General features: G+C 36.7%; 2 protein-coding genes across 5 annotated transcripts; one reads left to right on the forward strand and one right to left on the reverse strand.

Annotated features, from left to right (window-relative positions):
* The first annotated feature begins 598 nt into the window (after positions 1-598).
* LOC147502151 (symplekin) lies at positions 599-19,762 on the forward strand. 4 transcript variants are annotated; one of them, XR_015221608.1, is made up of 27 exons: positions 599-942; positions 1,275-1,434; positions 1,931-2,023; positions 2,686-2,788; positions 2,912-3,074; positions 7,849-8,023; positions 8,732-8,860; positions 8,950-9,540; positions 9,757-10,374; positions 12,151-12,219; positions 12,967-13,080; positions 13,161-13,406; positions 13,511-13,558; positions 13,684-13,830; positions 14,521-14,685; positions 14,785-14,847; positions 14,964-15,083; positions 15,204-15,287; positions 15,382-15,429; positions 15,704-15,778; positions 16,728-16,816; positions 17,021-17,101; positions 17,176-17,247; positions 17,475-17,519; positions 17,684-17,767; positions 17,865-17,968; positions 19,024-19,585. XR_015221608.1 is itself a non-coding variant. In XM_086607107.1 (27 exons), exons 1-27 carry the CDS (start codon positions 740-742, stop codon positions 19,139-19,141), a joined length of 4,014 nt encoding a protein of 1,337 aa, XP_086463233.1. In that variant the 5' UTR covers positions 599-739; the 3' UTR covers positions 19,142-19,762. The 4 variants fall into 4 exon arrangements, 2 of the variants coding, with proteins under 2 accessions (XP_086463233.1, XP_086463234.1); XR_015221609.1 differs by having other exon boundaries at positions 14,973-15,083; XM_086607107.1 differs by having other exon boundaries at positions 16,721-16,816; positions 19,024-19,762.
* Positions 19,763-20,445: 683 nt separating this feature from the next.
* Positions 20,446-23,444, reverse strand: IRX9-L (Nucleotide-diphospho-sugar transferases superfamily protein). The gene is made up of 4 exons (XM_086607109.1): positions 22,455-23,444; positions 21,955-22,204; positions 21,620-21,824; positions 20,446-21,129 (listed from the first exon to the last, which is right to left on the reverse strand). Exons 1-3 carry the CDS (start codon positions 23,252-23,254, stop codon positions 21,654-21,656), a joined length of 1,221 nt encoding a protein of 406 aa, XP_086463235.1. The 5' UTR covers positions 23,255-23,444; the 3' UTR covers positions 20,446-21,129; positions 21,620-21,653.
* Positions 23,445-25,419: the final 1,975 nt, after the last annotated feature.

Below are 25,419 nucleotides of genomic sequence, written 5' to 3' on the forward strand. Positions count from 1 at the left end.
CTAAAATAGAGTATTTGCTTGTGTTAATTATCAAAACTATTATTTATTAATTTGATTACAAGTTTTTCTTATAACATATGAAAATATTTGTTGCAAGATAGCAAAATTATATCTCGATTGTACATTTTTTTTCTTCTTAATAGTTTTGGCGTTGTTTTTGGAGTGTATAAATAAGCTTTAAAGAAGAAAATGAGGTATCCATATGTCGTGTGTGGTCAATACGCAAAATTTGAAGTAAAAAAAAACAAAAAACACAAAAAAAAATGTTTCGCCTGTGGGATATGAGATCTCGCAGCAAGCCGATACCGTAGAACTATTAGACATGTGGGGTGTAAAGAGACATATAAGAAATTACTATTATTGTTTTACTTTTTGCCAAAGGAGTGCCAATCCCATAAAGCATAAAGTGGGGTGCCAAGACTTTCTTCTAATTTATTCTAAGAACAAACCGTTATTTTTTTTTCTTAATTTTACTCAATAGAAAATTGGGCCTTTTACTGCTCCATAGTCCATGTCTAATCTGGCCCTTTTTTTAATATGGACCGGGTACTTTACAATATACATTTGGGCTTCTCTTTCACAATAAAAACCTCCCACCTCCAATTTACCCAAAAATTTCGTTTTTTTTGTTCCCAATTATCTCAAGAACCCAATTTTCCCATTTTCATTAATTTGATGTTGTTCTAAGCAAATATATTTGTTACAATTAATTACTTCAATATATATTTAAAAAAAAAAAATGGCAAGTCCAACACGAGAACAAGCAGTGTCACTTTTATCCGCTGCAAAAAACCATGGAGATTTAGCAGTCAAATTATCTTCTTTAAAACAAGCCAAAGAGATTCTATTGTCAATCCAACCTTCTCTTGCTGCTGATTTGTTTCCTTTTATTCTTGACCTCAACACTTCTTCTGAATTTCTTGTTAGAAAGTTTCTTATTGAGTAAGTTTTTTCCAAAAATTTCATCTTTTTTACTATTTCGGAATTTGTTTTTGGATTTCGATTAGTTCAATTGTGCAATTGTATTCTTCTTTTTATTGTTAATTGTGTGGAATTTGAGTTTTTATTAGGTTTAGGGTTAGTTAGAAAGTGAAATGTGTGATTGAAGTTATCTTTTGGAAATGTATTTAAATGCAAATGTGATTCGCACAATGTAAGAGTTGAAATACAAAAATAGGGCCCCATCTATTTTTGATATCTGTGTGGATTTGGCAAAGAGGAAAATATTTGTGTGTTTTTTGTCTAATACTTATAAAACCAATGCATTTTGGCAGGTTGGTGGAAGAACTTAGTTTGAAGGTGATGGACCAGTCACCTGCGTTGATGCCGATCTTATTGTCACTTTTAAATGATGATGCTTCTGTTGTTGTGAGACAGTCGATTGTTAGTTCCATGCGTATCTACTGCAGCAGCTTGGAAGAAATGGCACTACAGGTCATTTTCCTTATCTTTTGTTTTTTTATAGTACTTGAAATGTTATTCTTTTTCTCTCAGTTGTGTCAATGAATGGGTACACAATAACACAACGTTTATAACACTGAGAAGAATTGTAGTCACAATAACTGTGATATAATGTGTTGGAAATTTATTGTACTTGATGTTCCATAATTTACAATAGCATCGTTCACAACTAGGCTCGGGGAATCTTCTTGAACAGGCATATTCAAGGTACATGAGGTCAGTTTTCAAATAGGAGAGTTTCCTGTATTTTGTTCCTCTTCCTTGAAATCAAACTCCCAGGTTTCCACCATATCTTCTATGAACTATTAAGTATAGATCAAAATCCATGTGGCCCTTCATCTTTTCAATGCACTGTAGATCAAAATCCTTGGTGGCCCTTCATCTTTTCAATGCACATGTTGTTTTTCGTTTTCTAACATGCCATATCGTCTGCTAATATATCTCGATGCACTTTCTTTGATGACCGCAGTTTCAGAAATCTGGTAAAGTTGAAAGATGGCTTTACGAACATTGGACATGGATGATTAAGTTGAAGGATGCTATCTTTGGAATTGCTTTGAAGGTAAGCCTTAAGCCTAAAACAATTACTTTAAAGAATCAGAATCTGTTACTGACTTTATGGAGGATTTCAACATTTGGAATCATACGCATTCAAAGAATCAAAGGTGCCTGTGTGCTTCTTAAATCAATAAATTTTAAGGGATAAAACTGTCCGTACCGACTTCATCAAGAAGAATACATTTTAAACAAACTCAGTAGTAACTCTTCGTTTAGAGGATGGGACTGTGGATATTGATTTGTTTCTATCTCTCCTGGGGGGGGGGGTGGATAATTTATGATACTAAGCATTTTTTGCCACTAGCTTACACTCTCTCTCTCTCACACACACACACATTTCACTTGCAAGGAGGCATCATGAGAAAGAGAAATAAGTTTTCGAGGTACAGGTCTTTGCCCGCTCCATCCATTTGGTTCATTAACACGTTCTTTAGAAGACATAGTCAAGAAAGGAATGTGCCTTGGTGAATTCATTTTGCATATCGTTGACAGCTACTATCTTACCACGAATATTTTGCATGGGCTGTCTCCCTCATTTGAACTTTTCCATTAGGGTTGCAAATGTAGTTTTCAGTTTGTTTTCCATCTAATAATCATTTTATAGTGTTCAGCAAAAACGAAAAGAGAAAAGGCTAACTCAAGTTTATGTTGGACTCAACTTTGTAGCCTGGTTCTGTTGGAGTGAAGTTGCTAGCATTAAAATTTGTGGAGTTGCATGTTTTACTTTTTACTGCTGATGCCAATGGTTTTGAAACATCCATTAGAGAAGGTAACAATGTAACTTATTCTCATAACATAAACTCTTTGCTCATTTCCTCTCCTGGTCCTTTTGGCTTAAGCAAATTCATCAACATATTAATTAGCCTATGTTTTTTATTGTTTTCTTTAACAGGAAAGAGAAAGAGGTTTAACATTTCGTTGGTGTCTGGAGGCCATCCAATTCTGGATCCAGCCTGGCTTGCATCAGAGGCAAACAAGAGTCTTGGCCTTTTGTTGGATCTGTTTCAGTCAACTAATGCTATCTGCGGTTCTCAGATGATCGCTGTTATTAATTGGTGAGTTTGACTCACTCTTTAGTACGTTTTCTTAGCTACTTTAACTATTTGTTTGTCTCTTTTGTTTTATTTTATCGCATAAATTTGTTGACATGCTATTTTATTTGAAATTTGCGAGTTTATTCAGTGGCTGTATTGGTTATATGTGATTTTGGTTTAATTGGTGAAATTCTGGTAGTGGACAAGATATGATTTCAACTGCAACATTGTTATATAGTGAAGAAGTAAGATTCAGATAAAGTTTTCAAGTATTCATAAGTTTGCTTTTGCTTGTGAATAATTATGATTATTTTTATACTTATTTGTTTCTACCAGTAACATTCAGTATCATTGATGTGAGAAGTGTTATGAGGCTCCCTGGGGGTGGAGTATGAATTTTCCTCTCATTGATATAACTGGGATGATGATTTTGGTAAAATCTTTGTTATGTTTGACTCTCCGCCATCCTATGATCATTTTTTTTACCAGTCCATGCTCTATATTCTAGAGTTGAGTTGTAGCTTCTGCACCCAATCTGGTTACTATTTATTTGGATAAGCACATTTTTCTCTTTTAAGTTCTTGGTTGATGGAAATTTCCTCCAGATGAGAAAAGGATCTGATTCTTTAGAAGAAATTTATTATCACAAAAAGTACAATTTGATTAGGTCATTCTGTACTTCTCATAGAATATGCGATTGCAATTTTTTGATGGGATTTATATGTTGCACAAATAAGTCATGTAATACTAAGCTGTTGTCGGGCATTGTATGTACTGTGGTGCTTTTTTTGTTCCTTTTGCTGTTTCTGTAAGAATATTCAGTCAGTTTATATACACGTTTTCATTATTAAATCTCAGTCACAGATCTCCCTGAATGTGAGATTACTACCGGCTACTTTTAGAAAAGAAAAAGTAAAATCAGCCGCTAGGTTTATTTTCTTTTTTGGGAATACCCTGCATGTCTTACCAGTTTGGTTACATGTTTTCATGACTGATGCTATTACCTTAAGAGAGATATTTGCCTTAGGTTCGTACCAAATCATGTACTGCACTAATATTTCAAGGCAATATTATTTTTGATGAAAGCTTTCAAGGGATTTCTGTAGTTTGTAACAGGTTCTTTCAAATGCTTTCTATGTCACTATGCGGCATGCTGACCGGCTTTCTCGTTTGGAGTTAAGCACCGTATGGTTTTGTGCCTGAATAGCTACGTCGATGGTTCAAACTAATGGGAGGTAGTTGGGCTTCAATGTATAAAGCCACACTTCGTATAACCACGAAGCCAGTAACATTGTCCAGCTATGGTTTTGAAATTTGAAGGATGGAATTGCCATCCCCACGCTGAAAGAATTTTCATTTTTCATTTAGCTGCAGAGTCTACATTGTAAACTGATTCAGAGATTATATGCTCTACTTTTGTGGGAGTATCTCCTACTGTATGTTGGATGCAGCTGTTGTTTTGCAGCTTTGTAATAACTATTTGTAGAAATTGACACTCAAAATTCATATATAATAATCACAAAGTATTTCTGGCATATTAAAGCTCAATGATTAATTCTCATTAAGTCCTTATAATAATATATACATATTTTTTTCGGTTGATATAGTTGTGGTTGACTTGCTGTTCTTTTTAGGTGTGCCTGTCTTTTCATTTTCTTTCGTCTGGTGTGATTTGTTTATTTTTTCCATTGAACAGCATTTTTACGGTGACACGTAATAGCTCTTCACTAATAGGTTCCCCTGGAGACTTGAACCTGCGACCTCTGAGGATGTAATGCTATGGTAACATGTTGACTACCAACTTGTCGAAAAAAGGGCGAGTTGTATGAAAAGCACCAAAGAGATTTGCTTTCAAATTGAAGTAGTTGTCAATATGGTACCAGAGGTGTAGCGTAAACGGTGAATTGATATGTTTCTGACAGGCAATTGTCAGAGTGAAGTCCTGTGTAAAATCACAAAGCACAGGGAGAACAAGTTGACGTTATAATGAAAGCTAGAGTAAGCTAAAAGGTGAATGGATATTTTCTGATAGAAAATTGTCAGGGTGAAGTCCTGTATAAAAAACACACGGAGAACGAGTTAAATGATATATTGAAAAATAGAATAGGCATAGGAGAACAATCAAACCTGTTACAGTAGACAATAAATCGTGGCGTAAATTGGCAGAAGATAAGCATTCAACACATAGAAGAAGTAAAGTTCAAGGGGACACTGTAAATTTGTATATGAACTGAAACTCTTGAAAATTTCACATAACTATGTTTTTCAGAATTCACAGTTAAATCAACTTTGAGCTCTAACCGTGCTGATTTATGGTGAAAAGAAATGAAATTGTGGTTTTCCTTTGGAAGTATAGGGGAAATGCATCATAGTGCCCAGGCCTTCTATATTGTCGCCTTGTGACTTAACACATAGTCTGTGAAGGAAAGATGGAGCTTCAGAGTAGACTTCTATTTTAAAAACTCTGAAGCCTGCAACCTGCAAGCTGAGGAAGCTTATGTTATCAGTTTCAGTAACTCAAATCTTTTTTAGATGAATTATTACTTCTGCCACTGTTTCATTCAACAGATGTCAGCAGTAAATGATTGCAGGATAGTTGTGGATGGAAATTCTTTTATGAAATCCCAATCTTTTGTAGGACACATTAATAAGTTTCAGAGTATTGCAGTTATTATTTTGAGTACTAAGTTTGTCAGTATTGCGTTTCCCAAGCGTATAGTACACTAAAGGAACCTTCACAGCTTGCAAACTCTGTAGAGAAAGGGCTTGCAGAGTATGCTTTTCGTTACTTGATGTACTCACAGAATGTTTGCTAATCTGATAGTTTGTTAAGAATATTACCTATATATATTGAAATGACAAATCTAAACTCTTTGAGGATTTTGATCACCATACTGTTATTATCTAGGAGGGAGTATTCCAGTGACTTTATATGAAAACCCGTGAATCCTGTAAATAGGTTGGTGTTCATTTTTGTTTGGGCACTAAATTCCTAGGTTCTAATCTTGCTGTTATTGTGTGTTCTGATTAGGTACAGATGACCTGATGCCATATTTGATATTGCAGACATTCATTTAACGTATCTCTTTTCTTTTTTAAGCCGTTTCGATTTGTTGCAAGTGAATAATCACACCCGTACTGCAAATGTGTCAATATTTGGCAAGTAGACGAAGTTCTTATTCAACAGCATAGTGTTGTCTAGAACTTCATCTTAAGTTCAAGTGATACCTACAATTCTTTTTCCTGACACTTAATTTTGCAGTTTAGACTTTAAAGAAACGGTAGCTTACGGAAACTTAAAGAAGAAAAAAGAAAAGAAAAGGCAGTGTTTTCTGAAAAATAGTTTTTGTGTGCACCTTTGGCAATTCTTTCTTTCAGTGAATTGTTCTGACAAGGCAAATGAGGTGAAATGCTAAGATTGCTAACTATAGGTGTCTCAAGGCAAAATGACGGGTCTGTAAGATCCCTTCTTTCAGTGGATTGTTCTGATGAGGCAAATGAGATAAAATGCTAAGATTGCTAACTGTAGGTGTCTCTAGGCCAAATGATGGGTCTGTAAGATCTCCTTTTGGTAAGAACTTAATATTTTGGAGTTTGGTCAGATCTTGTAATAGATATGTGATATGCGTATATATTATTTGGTGGTGGTGGGAGTGGATGAGGCATGAATTCAATGTGTTTGTACACGAGAAGAGGGTTCTCATGTCAGTCGGAGTATGATTTATATCTCCTATAACCTATTTAGCCGTTGGTTGGTTGAGTGAACAGGGCCAGGTTCTTCTAGCCCAAGTAACAGTAAATAATTCTTCAGCTTCTTAGGTTGGAGATATATTGGTGCAATTCAGTTGGGCACATCATTTGATGAATTCAAAAGAGTGGCCCTTTCCGTGGGGAATCTGAGTTGTGCTGTGCTAGTCCTGGTCGGGTGGTGGTCTTTTTACTCATACCCAAACAGGGCCATTCTTGGTAGGGGATATGTAATATAGACCGATTTGCACTCATGTGAGCTGTTTGGTTGGAACGCAATAGAGCAGTCTTTCTGAGTACAGATATGGAGACCCAGAAGGTCATCCTAGCCATAAAGTGCACTTTTTGGTTATTGGAGCAAAGTGTTCATTGATCTTATTATACCCTTTTTGATAAGTTTGTAGCTAGATTTAGGGTTCATGTTTATAGAGATACTTGACTGTGTGAGCTGTTTGGTTGGAACGCAATAGAGCAGTCTTTCTGAGTACAGATATGGAGACCCAGAAGGTCATCCTAGCCATAAAGTGCACTTTTTGGTTATTGGAGCAAAGTGTTCATTGATCTTATTATACCCTTTTTGATAAGTTTGTAGCTAGATTTAGGGTTCATGTTTATAGAGATACTTGACTGTGGTGTGTGCAGTTTGTGATTGTGTGGTTGGTTGTTCTCTTGTTTATATATAATTTTTCAACTTCACCTTTTTTTAGCAGTTGTAGGTTTTCTCGACCTACTTTTTCCCTTGAGGAATCAGACGTTCACTACTTGCATGATTTTAGTTTGTTACACTGAGCGACTGAGCGTATTGTTTGATTTATAAGTTATAATAAACAATTTTTTTCTAGAAATCCAAGGAGTTCAATTTAATCGTTCAACCAACACTAATATTAGAGATGATGCTGTATTGACTTCTGTGCTTATCTACATCCTTTTACATTCCTCATGACTTTGTACGTGCATATGAAATTTGAAGTATTTGTAATATCTTACTGCTCATTTCACTCTCGACTAAGTATGTTCTAGTAGTTGACCTAAACCATGTTTTTGACAGTCTTGCAGCCATTGGAAGGAAGCGGCCCCTTCATTATAAAACTGTTCTTTCTGCACTCATTGGCTTTGATCCCAACTTGAAGACGCCTAAAGGTGGCCATGCCGCTAGTATCCAGTATTCATTAAGGACTGCATATTTGGGGTTTTTACGGTGTACACATCCAGTAATTATTGAGGTAATGATATTTCATCTATTCTGTGTAGTAGTGTTATTAATGGGGTAATTTGCATCCAAACTACATCATCGATAAAAGGTGGAAACTACAGAAAATCAATAACAATGTTAGTGGCCATATTGGATCAATCAGGAGAGAGATAGAGAGTCGTAAATTAAGAATGTGAGGCTTGCAGGAGATGGAGGATGTTGAAGGCTGGTGGTGGTGTCTGGTTGGCACGGATTTGAGGGGTTCAGAGTCTGGTCAAATTTTATTTTTGTGTCGTCGGTCTTAGCCTTTTGGTTAGGTTAGAGGCTGTAATATTAGAGAGGGGGTTCCTGTAGGTGTATCATGGTTTTGGGTGATGGTCTTAAGGTATTAACTGCTGGCTAATCCTCATGTTTTGATGTAATTCTCTTTCGATTACATCAAAAAATGTCTTTTAGCTATCAACAAATATATCGACAACCTTAACACTTGTTGGATTGGTAGCACATCTTCCTGCTTCAGCAGATTTCTTTTATTACTGCCTACTAGACAAACTTGTTTTTTGGTTCATATTCTCCTCTTCTTTATTTTACCAATTCAGGTTCTATAAGTAAATATCTAGGTTTATAGCTAACGAAAATTTATCATTTAGATGGGAGGGATTTCATTGTATGCATCATATATTCCTGGCAAGTTTTATTTATTTTTCATTAATCTCTTTCCGGATTGATGGGGGTTCAGTCACGAGATAGATTACTTGGGGAGTTGAGAGGGATGAATGCTGGAGATGCAGCTGATCAAGTTATAAGGAAAGTTGATAAAATGGTAAAGAGCGGTGATCGTGCTTCCCGTGATTGTAGATTTAGCAAGGTAACCGGTTTTCCATCTGGTCATGTCATTGGACTGACTTTCTGATAGAGTTTCATTAATCAGTTTGTTCTCCATTTTCTGATCATCAGGAGGATCAGCTACCTGCTACTGGGGACTTCACAAAAAAAAGGTCTATGCTTCTGGATACTGAGGGACTGAATAGCATTGATGACCCCCCTGCAAAACGGTCTTGTTATGGTCCTGTAGGAAATTCGAGCCTAATGCCAACTGATTTTGGCCAAGATGACATTACTTTAAATGGAACATCTCAAACAGCGCCCTTTTTGGATGGTAGTTTTACTCCTGTTCAGCAAATGATTGCCATGATTGGTGCTTTACTGGCGGAAGGGGAAAGAGGTGCGGAATCACTTGAAATTTTGATCTCAAATATTCAACCTGACCTGATGGCTGATATCGTCATGGCTAATATGAAACACTTGCCTAAGAGTTGCCCTCCCTTAACAAGTAGACTTGGGAACAATCAAGTAACTTCGCAGGCATTATCTTCAAGTACTCCATCACCAGCTGTGCCAACGGTTGCTTCTACTGTCTCTCTGCAATCTCCAATTTTCACTTCACAAGTTGCTTCATCTTCTTCTTCTAGGACAGCAATGAGCAATTCATCTGATACTACCTCAACTTCTAATCTTCCTGCAGATTTAAAGCGTGATCCACGAAGGGTAAACTGGCCAGCATGTAATTTTGGCGTTTACTGCACCTTTATACATTTGTGATTTTGTTTATTTATTTTTTCTTTAAATTTGTATGTTTCTGAAATCTCTTAAAAAATAAAAAGGAATCTTGTCTAGAATTTCAAATTTTGTCCTTTTTATTGAATTTTTATGGCCAATTATTAAAAGACATGTTGAGGATTAATGTAGTCTTGGTCCTTTCAGGATCCTCGCCGCCTTGATCCTCGGCTTGCACCATCACCTGTTGGTGTGCAATCAGTTCCCTTGAAGGAGGATGTCGGTGATGTACAGTCTGGAATTGTTGATTCAGTTAATTTAAGTAGTCTTGTTTCTCTACCTGTGGTGACTAAGCATGACAATGGTCCACAACCTCTGACATGTAAGAATGACATAGAGATTTCAGAAATATCAGCAACTATCTCAACTGATCAACCGATCACCGTTGAAAGTTTGGAGGTTATGAAAGGTAGGGACATGGACTTTGGTGCAGAGGCCGTTGCGCCTTTGCATACTGCGCTTTCTCCTGATCACATTATGGACCAGGAGACAGTGACATCAACCTCGGATGCCGTTGTTACAGAAAAGCTTGACGATTATGTGCTGGAGTCTGATCAGGATTCCCCTGCTGTCTCAAGTACATCTGCCTCAGAAGAGACATCTCATGATTTACCCCCTATTCCATTATATGTTGAGATGACTGAAGAACAGAAGTGCAGTGTGAGTAAGATGGCACTTGAGAGAATATTTGATTCTTACAAAGAAATACAATCAACAGGATATGGCCAGACACGCATGGCGATACTTGCTCGTTTGGTGGCACAGGTAGCTTATGCATGTATATTAGTCACTATCTCCATTGATAGGTATTTTTGTTCATATTTTTTTTTAGTTTTCACGTTACTTATTGGTATTCTGAACCTCTTGTGACATGATCCATGCAAACCCTTTCACTGTTGCACTATGAGGAGTTAATAGTCTGCTTACCACACAGATTAGTCCAGTATCTCAGAGTTTAATTTGCACGAAAAGAAAATCTAGAGTTAGGGGGATAAGTAAATCCGTCCCTTTATCTCTGTTTTTTTTTCCAGTTTTTTGGGGGATAAGTAAAGACAAACAAATCATCCTAATGGTTCTCAGAGAAAGATCCACCCTTCCTCATGAAGGGAAAAGTCTGTTCAAGGGAACTATTTTGTCTGTTACTTTTCTGATAATATGGCTGTTTGAATCCTCCTTGCTCTCCAGTCGGAATTGCATCAAATAGAATACATTTCCTTAGGGTACGAGGTTTGATCTTTAATGTTTATTTTTATGGTAGATATCTCTTATATTGCACTCTGGTCCTATCCTCACGTTGGCATTTCAGAACTCCTTGGACAAAGAAATTGTGTAGACATAACTACATAAGAATGATAAGAGTTGGCATTAATTTTTGATTTTTTTCACTCTTTAGAAGTAGAAAATTTAATGCACATATGCACACATGGCGAAAAATAAGAATCATGCTGGGGTTAGACAGACCACAACTAGATCAGATCATTTCAAGACTAACTTCTCAGGCAGACCTACAAAGGATGAAAGGGCTGCCTATCTTCTAGCTTGCTTTTCTACTTCTAAATTCTAATGAATCTTTATTCATTGCTACCATAGCTTATTCTAAACTCAAGATACTCTAGGGATGTTTGTTAGATTGTTATACTACTGTGAGTACTGGATATTGCTCTGCTTATTACTTTTATGCATAAATAAAAGTTGCAAGTTCTAAACTCTCGCAACTTTTGATTTTTGATCTGCATATTGGTTTTTTTTTACTTAGGGTGAATGGAAAGCACTTAAAAAAGTTTCAAGTGATACTAACTATTAAAAGGAAATGAAGATATTATGATAATATGTTGTTTGAGGGAACAAGATCATGATTATCATGTTGTCTTGTTAATGTGAACAATTTCGAGGGGACAAAGATGATAAAATTAAATTTCCTTTTCTATCACAAAATAATGAGAGGAAATAAAGATATTAGCAAAAAAGTGGCAAAAGCACGTGACATGAGGAGCATGTTTAAGAAATTAGCAATATTCAAAGTTTCACTTGCAACCCAAGCACTTCCCAGGGTATACTGATAAGCATTGAAGTTTATTAATATTGAGTTATTGACTGACAAGGAGTATTATAGATAGGTAAGGTACAGTGATGTTGCAGATATATAGAAGTGTTATTAGTATTAGACTATTAGTGTATGATTTCATATTATCTCGTTCAACTTTTTTATAAGCTGACTTAAGCTGATTGAAGGAAACACTTTGGCTGAGGGAACAGTACCATGAAAATAATGTTGTCTTGTTAGGCTGAACCACTTTGAGTTCTTGTTAATAATTTGCAGTAATTTAATTAGGGCTGTTTGAAAAATCTAACCTCATGTATCGGGGTCGTTTGTCACCTTTCATCGATAATACATCTAGCCAAAATCAGGTCTTCTTTCAACTTTTAAGCAACTTGAAACTTGTGATCATTTTCGGAAAAGTAGTATGTGTTTGCTTTATAATGTGAGATACTATTGATAGCATATTACACATTGATATTGATTGTATTCTCTCTCTGCAGACAGATGTGGACGAGGATATTGTTTCGATGTTGCAAAAGCATACGATATTGGACTATCAACACCAGAAGGTACAAAATTATAATTACGCACACTTTTCTGTTTTTCCTCCCATTGTTGGTGGAAGCTTCTTATAGGAACTGTGGTTCATATTTTTCGTCTGAAATATTTTTAAAAATTCGTTGGTCATGACCAGATTTCTTGGAATCTTAAGGACCCCCACCTTACATTTTGATTTTGCAGTTTGACTGACCAGAATGTGTTGGTAAAAATGATGAGGAACCTTAGACGTATATCTGGAGAAAAAACGTACCGAACTACACAGTCACTAAAATCTCTTGGCGCACAATTTCTCTTGTTTTTTAGCGTTGGACTTTAATCATGGGACCAAGTGCTGCAAAATGAATGTGGCATTATAATGCAATAAAAATATGGCTTCCTGGTCATCTTATATATTGCATTTTTCCTTTCTAATTTGGTTGTTGATTAGAAAATTCAAGTGTTGCATTGGCTGGCTTATGTTTTTCACACCCTATCCATGTCCGATTCTTTCTTTCTGCTTCCATCACTCTAATTAATGTTGTTGGCCCTTTTTTTATATCCTTTACGTAAGAAGAAACTGTAAAGAAACAAATTGATTTCTATTATGTACGTAATATCAGAAATTGTCAAAGACAATATGGATTGTGATAGATTGATAAGGTCAATGCACTTTAGCACCTAGATACTGCTAAATCGATGGATTATATACTTTAATACAGTTAATGTACTTCAGAATTTTTCCATTCATTACACCATTTTGGTTTTTGTTTTTCCAGGGGCACGAACTCGCACTGAATGTCTTGTACTACCTGCATACCATAGTGGTCTCAGCCATAGATGAAAGTTCATCATCCGCTGCCAATACATATGAAAAGTTTCTCCTAGCTGTGGTACACAATTTTGCTTGTCCAAAATTTTAAATTGGTTATGTTTTTTACTTGTCAGTAAATAATTGCACTTTTTTGTGCAGGCAAAGTCATTATGGGATAAATTTCCGTCTTCAGACAAGTCATTTAGTAGGTTTCTTGGTGAAGTTCCTCTATTGCCTGAGTCTGCTTTGAAACTGTTAGAGGATCTTTGTTATTCCGATGGCTCTGATTATCATGGGAGAGATGTGCCTGATGTTGATCGTGTCACTCAAGGCCTTGGTGCTGTTTGGAGCTTAGTTTTGGGACGCCCACTTTATAGGAAAGCATGCTTGGATATAGCCTTACGGGTACTTTGCTTATCCATACTTCTTGACAGATTGTTTTCATGCTATACCATTTTGAAGGGTTGTTCTGTGTTACTTATGCACCCTTTTTGTTTTTCAAATGTTAGTGTGCTGTTCATCCGCAAGACGATGTTCGAGCAAAAGCTATCCGACTGGTATGTGGTGACGGAATAGTTGGATATTATGGCTCGGACTCCTAGAAAATTGTATAAATGCATTCGGTATCCATTATTTGTGGTGTGATTGTTAGTGGGTTGATATTGGGTTTTGTATTTGCCAGGTTGCCAACAAACTATATCCACTTGGCTATGTGTCAGAAAACATTGAGCAATTTGCAACAGATATGCTGTTGTCAGTTGTTGATCAGCAAGCTCCAGATGCGGAGACTTCACAAGCTGGATACAACACGCAAGGAATGGAAGAAAATGTATGTTTTTCTCTGTTCATCCTTCGTCTTTATGATGTAAATTTGCCACGGATGCAAAACACGGTTTACGCAGTTAAATTGCAGGGTTAGACTTTCATTCATAAATCCTAAGTCAATAAGTTGTACAATTCATCACAAAACACAGAGAATCTATACCAAACGTTTCTTAACTTATCAACTCAAGAACCGAACTCTGTGACTCTGTGTACACGTGATGGAGAATGTGGTATTTATAATTAATCACTTCTGCTAGCCAAGTAAACCAAATGTAATTTGAAAACCTGGAAGAAAAGAAAAAAGGATTTCATCCCAGTCTAATTAGAAGACTTGGATTAAAAGAAAAAGATGTCTTTCTAATTTCTACTCAATGCACTAAAGTAGGAAAGAAAGTTATTTGCTGGAAAATACAGCAAATATTAAAAAGACGTAAAACTAGTCCACGAACTCACGAAGTATGATTAGTAGAATTCTGGTTTCTATCCGCTGCACCATGTACCTTGTGACACCCCAAATTTCGACAAAATCGGATAAGAATGTTTGTACCAAACTTCTCGATTTCCGAGGTGTGAAAGCATTTCCAAAATAAACAAACTATTCCCACCCCCTAACTGGTCTAAATATCCTAACACCCTATATGTCATTATTATTATTTTTTATTATTTTTGGTTTTTCCGTGTGTTTTACATCCAGGTGGGAGGTCAAGAAACATCAGTCAGTGGCTCTCAAAATTCAGAAACCGGAGCTTCAGAGAATGACTCTATGAGAGGCCCTCAACAGGTTTTGCAAAGTTTTTCAAATGTATCCGTCTCTCAAGCTCAACGCAGGATGTCTCTGTTTTTTGCTTTATGTACAAAGGTTTGCCTTCACTGTTGTGTCTTTCGAATGGATTCAGTTTGAATATTGGAGGGGATCATTAAAAGATAACAATCTATTACTGGTATATATTGTTTACAGAAACCTAGTCTTCTTCAACTTGTTTTTGATGTTTATGGACGCGCTCCCAAGATTATTAAGCAGGTTCCTCTCGTGTTAACTGGATTCTCTCTAGCTCTCGAGAAAATTGTTGGATTATATTCTTTCTGTGTATCAATCATAGCTAGTTTTCTAAAATTTTAGTTCTGCAACCTTTTGAGGTGTTGCAGGCTGTCCATCGTCACATCCCAGTTCTTTTGAAGAATCTTGGATCATCATATTCTGAATTATTGCATATAATTTCTGATCCTCCGCAAGGAAGTGAAAATCTTCTGATGCTGGTATATTCTTTTTTTATACGGCCTCGTTTCCTTAATTTTCTTTGAGATCCTACATAATCTTTGATGCCATATTAGCCATTTGTGAATGATTTCAATTTATTTTATTTTTTCATCTGCAAGGTCTTGCAAATATTAACTGAAGAAACAGCGCCTTCTGCTCAACTGATATCCACTGTTAAATATTTATATGAAACTAAACTGAAGGTACTCAACGCTCTCCGAGCTTTTTGTATCTGGTTACTTGTCTGTGATGAATTTTCTTAGGATTTGATTCTTGTGAATCTTTGTTCCCTTACAGGATGCTGCCGTTCTTATTCCAATGCTATCACTTCTGTCCAAAGACGAGGTTTTTGTTACAGTTTATTATTATTATTTTGCTGTTTATACTTGTATAGTAGAATAACCTGATTCTCTTAAATAAATTCTTTGGAGTTGATGCCATCGCCACCACCTCTTTAGAGATATGCTTGTAGTTCATCTTCTCCAAATATATTTATGCTATTCCATTTGGAATGGATATGGGGGCCCATGCCTTTTTGCATGTACAGTTCTTGCATGAAAATGTTGCCTATTTATGCTATCACATGAAAATGTTGAAATATGGCCTTTGGCATGTACAGGTTTTGCCTATTTTTGCTCGTCTTGTTGATCTTCCACTAGAGAAGTTTCAGGCTGCTTTAGCTCGAATTCTTCAGGTACATTTATTTTCATGTGTTTTTGTTATGCATTCGTCCTTATCCATTGAGCAAGATATTCTATTGTCACTCTCTGTCTCTCTCTTTCTGTGTGTGTGTGTGTGTATTGTAAGCTTTGGTAGGAGAGTTATATTTGATTCAATAGCAGATAGTCTTACTCTGGATATTCAGTAGCGTTTAGTTAATTTCTTTTTGTGTCTATGATTGTGGTCAACAACTTTATGGTCGGTTTAGAAGCTCCTTAGTGCCTGCTAACCCATATGATATCTTTGGAACTTAGTGCATGGTCAGATTGTAAATAACTTCTAAAAATAAAATAAAATAAAAAGATTTAAGATTGCCATGGAGTTGAGTTCAAGGGTGATGGCGAAGGCTAATCCATAATCCATATGATATCTTTGGACCGAGCACCTGGTCAGATTGAAGATTGCCCCTGGAGATGAGTCCAAGGGTGATGGGCGAAGGCATTCCCCCTCTGTCAGCAATTGTTGCTTGTACTTAATCATATTTTTATATGAATGATATTTTCCTTCTACCAAAAATAAAGTTTCTGGCTTCAGCCAATTTGCTACATCTCCGATGTTCTTGAAGACGTAATTGCTTTTGGGGGCAGAACTCTTTTGCATGGCTATATGGTGGGGGAGAAGCAATGATGGTTCTACGGAATTGAAGAGCAGACCATCTCTTGGAGCAGTGGGGTTTTTTTGGGGGAAAATGATTTAAACTTTCTGAAGATACCTCCTACCTCATTAAAGATTTGTGTGTTTAGATGGAGGGATCTAACTGCTAATTCTACTGGGTATTTCATGTTATGTTTATTGGAGATGTGACCCTATTTTTGTTCCCACGTTTTTGTTCCATTGTACAAAACCTAAGTTATGCCTTGCTTCTATCAATGAAAATTGCTCTCTTAGTTTAGTGTTTAATGGTTTTGCATGACAGGGTTCAGCTCACACAGGTCCAGCATTGACACCAGCAGAAGTGTTGGTTGCAATTCATGATATTCATCCTGAGAAAGATCGAATTCCACTGAAAAAGGCAAGTTTCCCTGTAAATTTTTGTTTCAATTAAATTTAGTTTTTGGATAATACTTGGGGTATGCATGAACTTCAGAGTCAACCCAAAACACAACAGTTCATGGATGACTGTTGTGGGTAGACTGACTGTCTACCAGATTGGTTACTCGAGCTCAATGTCTATTTGTTTACTTACAGTCTGTAAATCATTTTCATGTCGATTCAGATAACAGATGCTTGTTCTGCTTGTTTTGAGCAACGTACGGTCTTTACACAGCAGGTCTTAGCAAAGGCCTTAAACCAGCTGGTGCGTACACCTGAAGCAATATGTAATGTGCTTTAGTTTGTTTTATGTTTCTGTAATGACTGCTTGTTTTTCAGGTTGACAAAACTCCTATTCCTTTGCTTTTTATGAGAACAGTTATTCAAGCCATTGACGCTTTTCCTTCTCTGGTAAAGTCTGTTTCATTACCTTTCTCTTGTTATCGTCCGCTCTACATTTTTTAATTATTTTTGGCTTGGGTATTGTCATGAATTTCTTGAGTTACTGATTTGCCTCTGAGTCTCATGCTTGAGAAATTACTCTTCGAAGTGATGTAATTTATCTCAAGGTGCTTGTCTTCGAGCTTGAAATATGTTAAGAGATGATTCTGATTACCATCCCTTGCTTATTTTTCCAGGTTGATTTTGTAATGGAGATACTCTCAAAGCTTGTGAGTAAACAGGTAAGCAAAGTAATGTGTATTTCTACATTTACTGCTTTATTTGACTTTGTGGTGGTGGTGTGTATGTGTGGTGGTGGGGGGTGGGAGCTGTGGGGAGATACCGTATATGAAAAACGTGATTTTGTTGTGGTGACATATATGTTTTCTTCTTCCTGTATGTCAAGATTTGGAAGATGCCAAAATTGTGGGTGGGGTTCTTGAAATGTGCATATCAGACACAGCCACATTCTTTTCGCGTGCTATTGCAGGTATTTTTATGGTTGGCATCCTGAATTGCAGAAGTTTGGGTTACCCTCATAGACTTGTTTCATTTTACTTTTTCGTTGTTCTATTTGTTGTTTGCAGTTACCTCCCCAGCAGCTTGAGAGTGCTCTGAATAGACATGCTAACCTTAGAGGTCCACTTGCTGCTCACTCTAGCCAACCCAATATACGATCTTCATTACCAAGGTAATTTTCAAGTCTATCTGGGAAGCAGTACGTTCATGTTTTAAAAACCAGCACACAACTCGCACACAACATTTTGTTACTGGCTTTCAGAAGCCTGTTTGCCTGCGCATTTTTGGAATTTCAAATATAAGTAAGGTCATAGCAGAAAACCGGGGTGATGAGTATTTTTATTGCTATACAAGAAGCACTTGCTCTAATGTTTCAGCAATTTATTATAGACATTTGCTTCTGTGACCATAGTGGTGTTTGTATAATGGAAGCGTGGCTTCATGGTTCAGATGATGCTTCACCTCTGCAGTTCTTAACTATCTCACTTCCGAATGAACTGTGTACCTTTTCTCTAATGTGCTACATTCGGGTACCTCAGTTCTCTGTGTTGTAGATAAAATAGGACAGGTATAATTCACTAAAAATGTTCAAATGTGAAAACTCCTGTCGTTTTTGATCATTCCTAATGAATGCTCTCTCATCAGTGAGTTTAAGTCGTCTGTACCTCAGTTACCAAAAAAAAGTTCCCTGTGTTGTAGATAAAATAGGACAGGTATAATTCACTAAAAATGTTCAAATGTGAAAACTCCTGTCGTTTTTGATCATTCCTAATGAATGCTCTCTCATCAATGAGTTTAAGTTGTATCTCGAAGTTAGGACCCATTTTTTTCATGGTCACAACATTAAGCCTTCGATAATTATATGCAAATTTTATCAAAAGAAAACTACAGATAAACATACAGTTGTGGTCGTATGTCATTACTAGTTCTAAGGAGTAGTCTGTACTTGGGATATAGTATGCAGTCAAATGTCACATTGTATAGAAAACTAAAGAGTTTCATGGCAGACATCTGAAAGAATTGTAGTTTTCAAATCTTTTGTGCTTTATATAGAAATTTCCTCCAGATATTGCTATTATATGCATGCTGCACCATTCTTCATGAAGATACAATTTAGTAGTATTTTGGCGTTGGGTATTGTCACTGCTCCACATTATTGTATACTTGTGGCTTTGGCATCAAACAGTTAAAAAGGGATTATGATGTAACTTTATTGTATGAAAGCAGATCTACGCTGGTGGTTTTGGGTCTTGCTTGTGAATCACAGACACAGAAATCGTTTCTTCCATCTGCCTTGCATGCTTCAGAAACGAGTTCATCATTTCATGGAGCCACATTGACATGAAACCTATATGCCCAACAAAGGCTGCAATATTATCAGCTACACTTCGATGGCCAGACAAATGCTAATCCTCAACTGACACAAGGAGATTTGGCTGCAGGGAGAGATTGGTATGGGATAGATATATCAATTAAAGCAATGCCAAGTTGAAAGATTTTGTTCCCTGGCAGCTTCATTAGTACTGAGAAAGAGGTTTCTCTTCCTATGAGAAAGATAAGTGAAGCTTCCCAGTAGCTGCTCAGGGCAACTTATTCTTCAGATATTTGCGGGGAAATGTGCTATAGTTGTATCCTATTTATTTGCATTATTTCACCCCGGGCTTTATCGCGTTCTTCTACCCCTACTCAATTCGGAGCATGTCAAATAAAAGCATGTCTTTTGGTAGGGTGTGTAAGTGTGTAACGTGTACATTTTTTCCTTTATTAGTTAATTAAAGTTAAGGTCTAAGATCTCAACTCTCAAAGGGACTGTTGTACAAAAAGAAAAAAAGAAAAATTGCAGTGCTGTACGGTCTTTCTGCAAGTTTGTAAGTTAGATGTGCTTGGCCTGGTTAGGAGCATGACACATCTTTTGTTGAGTAAAATGATTGCCTCAGAATCGAGGTAAAACTTTGTGTTTGCTATTCGAACAGGAATAATGAGGATGAGGGACAACTTACTGTCGTAGAAAGTTTGTCAGACAAGGCGTTCACCCAAATTCCATTCACTTAATTAATTTATTAGTTTTTTTTTTTTTTTTTTTCCAAAAATTTGGGGGTCGGGGTGGGGGTGGCAGACGGGTCTTTCTTCTAATTTTGTACCACCCCTTGAGTAAACCTGGCACAGACAACATATCATAGCGTTCGAAAAGAAGCTTATTATTACCTTGAATTCCGACGTGGAAATGGTTACCGAAGCATTATTCACTTTTTTGGACGTGCCTTGCCAATTACTAATAACTCTACGTTAGAACACCATTCTCAATTTAAGCAATAATCGTATTTTCTATGGCATTCTGTTAATAGTTCACTTCCTCCAAACATCTCATTCGACTTTGCTTTATCCCATCTCCTACTGAAGATGGAGACCTTCAAGTATATTTTTAAAATTCCTTCTCCACTCTTTTTTGGCATGATCAGTTATCGATTCTGTCTCATGCGAAGATGATGCTTCCAGTCTGTGTACTGTGTACTGATCGTGGGAACCAGATAACTGATCCCTCCCTTGGACTCAAACGAAACTGCATAAGGGACAAATACACATGATAGGCACAAAACTGAACTGATGCCGTTTGTATGAAAAGGAAACAAGAAGAGCCCCCTGTTAATATGCAGCAATGACTAAATCATATATTAAACAGGTGAACACGCATTTTGAAGTTTGTTGTGTTGCTCAGCGTGCGTTTTTGTGCTTTCAGATAAAAGGGGTTCAAGGATTCCCCATGTTTCAATGGCCATTGGTCACGACAATCCCCATACGTTGTGCCATAAGCCCATAATACAAATGTTACATTCAAGGATAGGGAAAAGAAAATTAAAAACTCTCGAGCATATTGCCTCCTTGAGGTTCCCCTCGCTGAAATTAACATTGGAGAAGCTCAGCTTCGCGGGATCCCAACTTGATGAATCTTCAAAGTTAGATGAGTGGCTCTGGCAGGATGACTGCATCAAGTTTCTTATCAGTCAAATTTATGACCTACCGCATCTGAGACACGTACCACTTTTTTTTTCAGAGTACCACTTTTTTTTCCGAGTGTTTGTCGATTTTGAAAATATAACAGTACACGAACAATATCAACTCTGAGAGTTTCCAGAAAAAGAATATTGAGCAAGATACAAATCAATTCTTTCAGTGTTGAGCAAAAGAATATGAACACCATAAATGACCATTCTTCCACTGTTGGGTTGTTTCCAGTGATGCTATATAGATATATACACCGTTGGAGACAACAAGGGTCATGATGATTATCTGTGGCAGTAGGAATCGCTCTCCATCAAACACATGATTCAGGTGCTGTCAGGTTAATGTGCAAGACAATGTAAGACCACAGGTGAATTTCATTCAAGGAGAAAAGAGGACTGAATATTAACATAGACTGCAAGCTTGGGCATTATCTTTTCTATCAGACCACAAATAGTGACTTTAATTATGTCCCTGTCTGGTATAATAAGTTGGAAAGAAAAATCCACGTTATGCTTGTAAAATTCATTGTCATGAGTGGATCTAGTCATCTAGGTTATACAGTAAGAATCCTGTGAACTACAATTGCCAACAAAAACAGAATATCCACTAAAAGCATACTAATTTACTAATGGTTGGGGAAATATAGAAGCTCAATTGTATTCTTTGATGAATCAGAATCGAAGTGTTAATAAGAAAAACTATGTTGGCCTACAAAATTAATTTTCCCCTATTAAGGGCGGTACAAATCATGTCACTGCTAAGTTCAGCAATCACAATCTAATAAGCAAAATAAACGAAATACTCGGCTATAAGAATTAACCTTTCTGTTTTAAGGATCTCAAAATTGTAGTTTGTCAGTGAAGGGGTACAACAGTAACAAGGTTCTTCTGAAGGTGCCATCCTCTGGGATAAACAAAATTACGACCTTCCAAATGAAGATGCCAATTCATAATCCTTAAACACTGATAAGGTATGGGTTCCATCTGACTCTCATCTTCTACGATCTGTTCTATAAACGTAGTCTCCTAGATATACAAAGTGCACAAATACAGCATTAGCAGTTGAAAAGATAGATTAGTATTAAAAACATTTAAGTAGAAAATAATATTATGGTGTGGAAAGTGATCAGAAACAAATAGAGGATATGAAGCATACTTGAAAACCTTCTTTGACTGTATCTAGCTGTCGTATGGAATCTGAAGTTGGACGGTGCCATCTCTTAGGGTTCCATAAGATGGTGCTGTTAAATGCAAATCCTGACATATCAACATGGAACCTTCGAAGTTTTTTACTTTTTTCATTTGTATGCCATCCAATTACTTGACTACCATTGCATACAGGACCTTCCAGTATCGCCTTGTTTTTGCTTGGTGCAAGCATAGCAACAGGCCAAGTGCCAAATCGGCTGAAAATTTACAAAAATGGAAAATTATTGAAGATGCAAGAGAAAACACAAAAAATTACAATCTAAAGGCTCATTGAAACATGCAAGAACACATACTAGCCTACTTGCAACCAATGGAAGTTACATGAATTTGCCTGATAGATGACTAACGGTATAATCTTGCTGAAATGATCTTTTGTCCTATTTCTTCTTCTAACATAAACAATATAAATACTACAAAAAATGATAAAAAATAATAATAAAAAAATACCTGATTTCTCTCAAGCTCTCAAACAACGCAAGGGCATAGACATTATCATCATCGGCAAAGTACACAATCCCATCAAGCTTGTGGTGTTCAATATGCTCAAGAGCAGTATTCCTCTGATGAACCCCTCTATCTTTTACATTCGTCGAATTCTTCATACACACAAGATGTCTATACATGACACCCGTTTTCCTCAATATCTTCGAAGTCTCAATTGATTCCTTACTCATCTCCACTACAATCCACAAAACCGGAGGCGGTACAAGCCTCAAAACTTGACTCAACCGATTCAAAAAGTACGCTTGCATTGCCCGATTATAAGTTGGTGTCACAATAATCAACTGCTTCCTTGGACTAAAAAAACTCAACTTGTCATCTTCCACTTCTGGTTTAGTCTCAAGAATTAAATTCTCTAAAACAGCATTTTCTCTTCTAACAACATTATTCAAATCCATTTGAGCTCTCGTCGAAAGTTGTTGTTGTTTAATCTCAAATGAAAAATCTTTACTTGTAGTAATATCATCGAAAGGACTAATAAATGGAATCAAACCAATTACAAAACCAAATGTAAAACATATCAAGAAACGTTTCAATGACCATTTCCAAGTAAAAAAATTACCTTTCTTGGGTGGGTACCTTTGAAACAATACCCAAGCTAGAAATCTACTGAAACATAGTAAAAATCTTAAAAACAATCGAATAAAAAACATACCCAAAGACTTCAAACTACTCGAAGTCGATGACCCACCATTGTATTGATACTTATTATAAGCTGGTGACTGAGCTCGTCGAAATGAGGCCATAGCTCGAAATGGATTGAATCAAAGGTGATTCATTTATACATTATCTGAAGAGATTGAAAGAATGGGCTTGTTTTGAAATTGGAATTGAGTAAAGATTGTTTTTTTGTATTTATTGGAGAGAGAGAAGAAGGGGCAATGATTTGGGCGATGATGATGGAGGTGTGTACTCAAAAGTCAAAATTAAGACAGTAGATGGACCACACCTGGTCTCCTTCAGTTGACCAAAATTTATGGTGGATTTGGGTCCATTTCATTGAGCCATGTGTTTTGTGCGTAAGTGCATAAAATGTTTTCTCTCAGCATTTCGTACTATGGCAGACACTGTCCAAGAATCGATCAGTATTCTTTTTTATTTTTATTGTTGAACTCAAGGATCAGTCATTTGCTTCTTTATGTTCATCAATTTCTATAGGTGTTCTTCCTACAATTCAAGTACATGGATGGCTGGAATGCTGGATCATAATATAATGGCCTGAACCTCTCTAGCTGGATATAATTTTGTCTAAAGTGAGGCAACACGACGTTGGTTGTGTTTGGTTCTCTATAATATGGTCAACTTTTTATTGGTACGTTGGTTGTAGGTGATATAATCTAATTCGATTCTGCTTTTCTATTTTCATTTTTGTCCTTCTTGCTAGTTTGTATAATTATTATTACTATTTTTGCTGGACACTTGTACTCTAGAACTTATAACACCGTATTCTGAGTTGATGTTTGTCCCCATGACGAAAAACAAGATGTTTCCTCTTGAGTTGATGATTTTGCACTGTTCGGTAATAACGATATTAATCGATCCCCATTGCATAGATAATTTGTATTTGAACCAACAACAATCTCTAAACAATTTTAAATATTCATTACAACCAACTTAGCATGCATAACTCTCTAAACAACTATTAATAACAGATAATAATGCAAAGAGAAGAATAAGCATACTACAAACACAAAGATATACTGTGGTTCGGCCAATTATGCCTACTTCTACAAGAGCTAATCATTTTATAAAGTGGGAAGGAAGATTACAATCACTCATTTCAGTCTCTCACCTTATTAGATCACTCCTATATTTTTACAGGCTTGTCTCTCTGTAAAGGTTATCTTTCAATCTTGATTGCTTTCAAGATTGGGTTTCTCTCTCTTGTGTTGCCTTGGTTTGTGTGTTAGGTTTTGCCAAAAACCCCAACTTATATTACAAACTCGCGGTTTCACAAAAATAGAATTCTGCCGAAATTAGGTATGGGCGCGGGCGCGTTATCAGCAATGCCAATGTCGAGCGTGCACGCCTTCAACGTATTGTTTATTGTTCACAAAGATGGCATGAGCGCCGCGCCAAGAAGCAGACTAACTGAAGCGCCGCCGCGCGGACTTCTTCATGCAAATAGAACTTCTTTCTCTTCTTATATGAGGGATAACTCTAACAATCTCCCCTTCCCGAACAGTGAGGGGGGATACCTCCATGTAATTTCCAAATCAACAGGAGGAGTGTACTACCATTCTTGCGGTAGCACAACAAACATCAAACTTACCTTTCGATAAGACTTTGGTCATCATATCCAACCCGTTCTTGTCGGTATGGATCTTCTCAATACACAAATGCTTGTCTTCGAGTATTTCTCTAATCTAATGATAACGCACATATATGTGCTTGGATTTAGAATGAAAACTTGAATTCTTGTTTAAATGGATGACGCTCTGACTGTCACATAGAACACTACAAACTGTTTCTGCTTTATCCCTAATTCATCGAAGAACCTCTTCATCCATAGCATCTTTTTGCAACACTCAGTGGCTGTAATATACTCGGTTTCTGTAGTGGAGAAGATAACACACTTTTGCAACTTAGATTGCCAAGAAACTGCTCCCCCTGCAAAAGTAACCAAATAACTGGAGGTGGACTTCATTGAGTCTACATCACTTGCCATGTCTGTATCAGTGTAACCTTCAAGTAAGGGCATACACTCACCAAAACACAAACACGATTTGGAAGTTCCCTTGAGATATCTCAATATCCACTTAATACCCTTTCCAATGCTCTTTATCCGGATTTGACAGAACTTATACCCGGATTTGATAGAAATCGGCTTACAACACCAACGACGAAAGCAATATCCGGTCTTGTACACACCATTGCATACATCAAGCTGCCCACTGCAAATGCATGAGGA

Source organism: Coptis chinensis, chromosome 4, assembly GCF_015680905.1.
Source record: "Coptis chinensis isolate HL-2020 chromosome 4, ASM1568090v1, whole genome shotgun sequence".
Classification (NCBI taxonomy): domain Eukaryota; kingdom Viridiplantae; phylum Streptophyta; class Magnoliopsida; order Ranunculales; family Ranunculaceae; genus Coptis; species Coptis chinensis.

Excerpts from the sequence above, each read along its gene's own strand:
- IRX9-L (XM_086607109.1), bottom strand. The coding sequence starts at position 23,254 with ATGGCCTCATTTCGACGAGCTCAGTCACCAGCTTATAATAAGTATCAA. Across the intron at positions 22,205-22,454 it reads GAGAGCTTGAGAGAAATCAG|CCGATTTGGCACTTGGCCTG; the intron begins GTATTTTTTTAT and ends GTAAATTTTCAG. Across the intron at positions 21,825-21,954 it reads CAGTCAAAGAAGGTTTTCAA|GAGACTACGTTTATAGAACA; the intron begins GTATGCTTCATA and ends TTGTATATCTAG.
- LOC147502151 (XM_086607107.1), top strand. The coding sequence starts at position 740 with ATGGCAAGTCCAACACGAGAACAAGCAGTGTCACTTTTATCCGCTGCA. Across the intron at positions 943-1,274 it reads GTTAGAAAGTTTCTTATTGA|GTTGGTGGAAGAACTTAGTT; the intron begins GTAAGTTTTTTC and ends GCATTTTGGCAG. Across the intron at positions 14,848-14,963 it reads CTCCCAAGATTATTAAGCAG|GTGTTGCAGGCTGTCCATCG; the intron begins GTTCCTCTCGTG and ends CAACCTTTTGAG.